Raw genomic sequence first — 4,308 nt, forward strand, 5'->3', positions numbered from 1 at the left:
GTCTAGCACCTCTATAGGTAGGTACCCTACCTACCCTATGCATCTGTGGGTGCGTATACTCAGGGGGTGTCGTGGAAAATCTACGAAAGTATCTAGAAAAGAAGGCATACATGAATATTTTTTGGATCGAAACGTCTCTTCCTTTCGCGCCATATATGCAGTGTACGACGTACATGTGTTATTGTACTCGTCACACTCGTCACTCGTGCAATGTACATGGTACATGCGATGTACGTGATTTTGCTAAATACTTTGTACTTACCGTTGTACATCTGTATAGGCATGTACGATCGAGCTAAACCTTGCAGACTGCAGTAAGTAAGCTATCTAGGCATTCGGCATTCCTACTAGTACTCGTACGGCCTGCGGCCTGCCTAGCCAGGCGCCAGCCAGGTAGTAAAAGGTGCGAATTCAACGATGATCCCTACGGCCTAGACAAATTCGGTCGGCGCAGCTCGTGAGTCGTGACTCGTGGTACGATTAGCTACTCCGGGGGGTACGAAACGTGATACATACTACCCAGGCGGGGACAGAATTCTGAAATTGCACGAGAGCAATTGCAATAGATACCGTAGTAGTATATATCCTCATCTTGTATCCTTGCATGGTGCTTGCACATGTATCTCCTACACATGGGCTTGTACGAGGACCGTACAACTCTGGCTTGCACAGGGCACCCGCCACCCCGGTCCCCGACCCGAAAGGTCAACCACCGTATCTGGAGGAAGGCCCGCGATTGATAGCAAGTTCTCACGCTATTTCGCTACTCGAACTCGTGCTGGCTGCTGAGAAACATTTCGAGAGGCAAGTGCAACGTAGGGTAACAGTGCGTTTCCGAACACACGGCATACCCGGAACTGATCTCGGTATCTGGTGCCCACGCCACCGAGCCGGCGAATCTTTGTGGCACCGGCGAAGCACCACTTTTGTCTCGCTCGGGCAGAAGCACACACACTCGGGCAGAAGCACACCACGGCGGTCGACCGACCGGTGCTCGGCTCGCTACCCGCCTGCGGGTTTCTCGATCCACTTACAACTGCCTCCCGCACATCCGAGGTATTGTAGCGTCCGTCCGGCCGGAGAAAACAGTTTTCCGCTTGCGCTCAGTAGGCCTGGCGAGGACCGCCACGCCACAACCTCGCGCTTGTCCCCGTCCGGCTATGTTTTGCCGCGCCGCCGGTGACGAGAAGTTGAAGCATAAGCACCTGTCACGCCTTCCAAATGCCGAGCCGAATCCCCTCCTCGACACCAGAGGGGGCCTGTAGCTGCACAACACCCACCTTTGGCGGCGGCTCGGGATGCAGCACTTGCCAGCAAGGATGCTTGGGGAGCAGCAGGTACGCGAAGCACCGCTCCTACGTTGTGACGACCGTGCACAGTTGAAACGTGCAAATGTAACACTGCGACGGTAGCGTTGGTCTGAACAGCTGAATATGCACCTTGCATGCTACGCTCTGACGACTTTCCGTATGAATCTGTGTTCACAGGGATGCATTCAAGGCCTTCGAGCATCCTTTGGGACGCTCATCAGCAGAAGTTCGTCGTGTCTGCATGCTGCCGTGCCACGTTGCCCGCACAGAGGAGGGTGAGCACTACTAACTACTATCTCTCCTGCTTGGTCACGTCCACTGTGTGCATGAATATATGGATAGATAGTTCTTGGGATGTTATCGCCATCTGCTGTTTATAATGGGTAACGTGGCTCCCCCGATCAATGGATGTCTGCCACCGAATCGGTACACGTCGGAATCTGTACCGTGGTCCCTTGTACAACGCAACACCAACCTGGAAAAGCCCCTTGGGGGGGGGGGGGGGGGGGACAAATGCAAGTGAGACAGGTCAAATGCAAGAGCGGAAGGATGCCCAAGCTAGGACAGGGGAGACCGAGCTATGGGCGCTTCTTGCTGTAGTGGGTTGGGTTTGTTTCTATCCTTGGTCACAGCATCTATGGTCCTGGTCTGAACATGGCTTTTGGCCCCTTTTCCCAATGCTACACAGAATACAGACAGACATCCCAGGAAATGCATCGTGCTATCAAGCCACGAAAGCCTGATCCGGGGCAGAGGTCTCACTTCACATTTGTTTCACGCAACCCGAAAAAGAGCTCCCTGGAGAAGATTTTTCGCTTCCCGATAAATTCTCTCCGCACAGTGCACCAGCACGTCAGCACATGACCACTCCAATGACCGAGGAGCCCTGACATTTTGTTTCCCTGGTGAGAGAAGCTAGTGCCAAAGCACTTCTTTTGAACTCATCTGGCATGATACATAGACTTATTTTGCAGCAGGTCATGATTGTATCATGGTCTCACTGGTGGGCTTCGGCATGCATACATATCAGGTCCACATTGCCCCACCAGTTGAACGGTATCCAAGGTATATGTCATACTCAGTACTCCACATGTAGATTCAGCCACACGCACAGTTCTGAAGGAATAGATTCGTCACTTCACCGCCATACAAATACCTACTCCTATTACCTACACATCTATCAGTTCGCAGTAGCATTAGAATCTGACGACATCCCAGCTCAACGCTGTGAGAGACAGACTGCTGGAATACTCGAGGCGCTTCGGCCCTCCTCTGCTACAAGCTAGCCAAACCTGGTGTGCTTGCTGGTTTGTGTTCCAGCGTTGCTTTAAGATTATACTCTCCAGCATTGCAACGTGGGACAGCATGCACTGTCGTCTCCACAGCTACTTTCCTCAACTCAAATCTCATTTATCGCCGCGATGGGGACAATCCGGGCGAGACAACGGGCTGCACATTATCTATGTGCGTATTCCTTGACTCCCTTCACTCTGCACTTGGTTGCGAGGTGCCGGCAGTCTGTAGCTGACACACCTTGCAGTCTTCTCGTGCCTGAAAGTCTCCATCGGCATATCCCAGCAGCTGAACATCTCCCAGCCGCATCCATACATCTCACACGGCAACTTTCGGCCACACCAAGTGATCATCATGCAGTATGTGAGAGAGAGAGAGAGAGAGAGAGAGAGAGGCACGCATCAGTCCATGGATATTGAACATCTGCAAATTACGAAACTGTAGGCATGTCATGGTTTCTGCGGCTCCTCTACCCCTGCCAGATGGCAGATAGGCGGCAAAGTTTGTGAAACTCAGACGAAAGTGTCCATGCAGTGACGGGTCCATACCCAAAACCATGTCCCTATAATAGAGATCATCACAGAGCACCAGCCAACGGCAAGACCTGTGCCTGACCGTTTTCTAACACAAGAGCCATGTGATAAGGATGACTGGAATCTGGATAAGGATTACCGGTAGTACTGTTCCTTGCTGTTGTTTGTGAGTTACAAAACAACAGCTCGTACGAGGCTGGGAGGGTGTAGCCGACATATGGCTAGGGTTTGAAACGCTTCGTTAGGGTTTCACTGTTTCAGCCTGGGGACCCCAGGATATAAATATCCAAACCTTTCTTTAGATGGCCCATGGCGTTACTTTTGCAAATTGAGAGCTGGTTCACTTTAGGGTTTTTAGGGTTTACTAGGTTTCAGCTTTTCTGCCTACATAAAAAAAATTTCCAAAAGTAACGCCTATGACAATGTTGCCCTCCATCAGCCTGATGACACTGTGTGGTCAGATCTTGCCTACTCCAAATACCCAACGAAGGGTTTTTGCAATGGTGACCAAGTGTTTACCGGCTTGGACATAGCAAGTCTAGAATCACGAAATATGCACGAATACTATACGAAATAAATCTAGATACCCCGAAATCGAAATTTATGTCGGGATTTTTCGAAAAGCAAAAGGATGCTGATTTAAAGCTTTTCAAATCATGCACGATGATGTGGTTTTTGGCGAAAATAGAGAAGATTTGACCCCTTTCTGCCGGGAAAAACCTCATATGCCGGCTTAAGCCTCCCAGCCTCGTAGTGGCTTTGCGTGTACCCACTGTTCCCAAACCCTGGGATCAGAGTAGGTACCCTACATACAGGGTACAGACCTGAGACCATATATGTATAACGTACGTGCTCTGTATATATATATATATATATATATATAGCCAGTACTAGTCTAGCTTAGTAGTCAGTACGAATAAGCTCGTATGTATAGATAGTACTATCTATGTGAATCGATTTTGTTATTTAGTACCTACTATGTGAATCGTTCTTGGACCTTTAGACAGCTAGGGCCTACAATCCCTTGCTGTGAGCAAAATTTGGACAGTTATTACTTATTTGCTGCCCATGCATTGGTCGGCCCCGTCCCCCACCCCCCAGGTGCCCCCACTCCGTATCTTAGCTCAGCATCCGCGTCGGCCGTCACCCTACGATATGTACGTCGTACGATG

At 50.3% G+C, this 4,308-nt stretch overlaps 1 protein-coding gene across 1 annotated transcript; it reads left to right on the forward strand.

Moving 5' to 3' along the window:
* Positions 1 to 767: 767 nt before the first annotated feature.
* LOC142355089 (uncharacterized) lies at positions 768 to 2,554 on the forward strand. Its single transcript, XM_075407368.1, has 3 exons — positions 768 to 1,337; positions 1,488 to 1,585; positions 1,999 to 2,554. Exons 1-3 carry the CDS (start codon positions 1,222 to 1,224, stop codon positions 2,172 to 2,174), a joined length of 390 nt encoding a protein of 129 aa, XP_075263483.1. The 5' UTR covers positions 768 to 1,221; the 3' UTR covers positions 2,175 to 2,554.
* Positions 2,555 to 4,308: the final 1,754 nt, after the last annotated feature.

Source organism: Convolutriloba macropyga, unplaced genomic scaffold (genome assembly GCF_964194025.1).
Source record: "Convolutriloba macropyga unplaced genomic scaffold, txConMacr16.3 SCAFFOLD_6104, whole genome shotgun sequence".
NCBI lineage: Eukaryota > Metazoa > Xenacoelomorpha > Acoela > Convolutidae > Convolutriloba > Convolutriloba macropyga.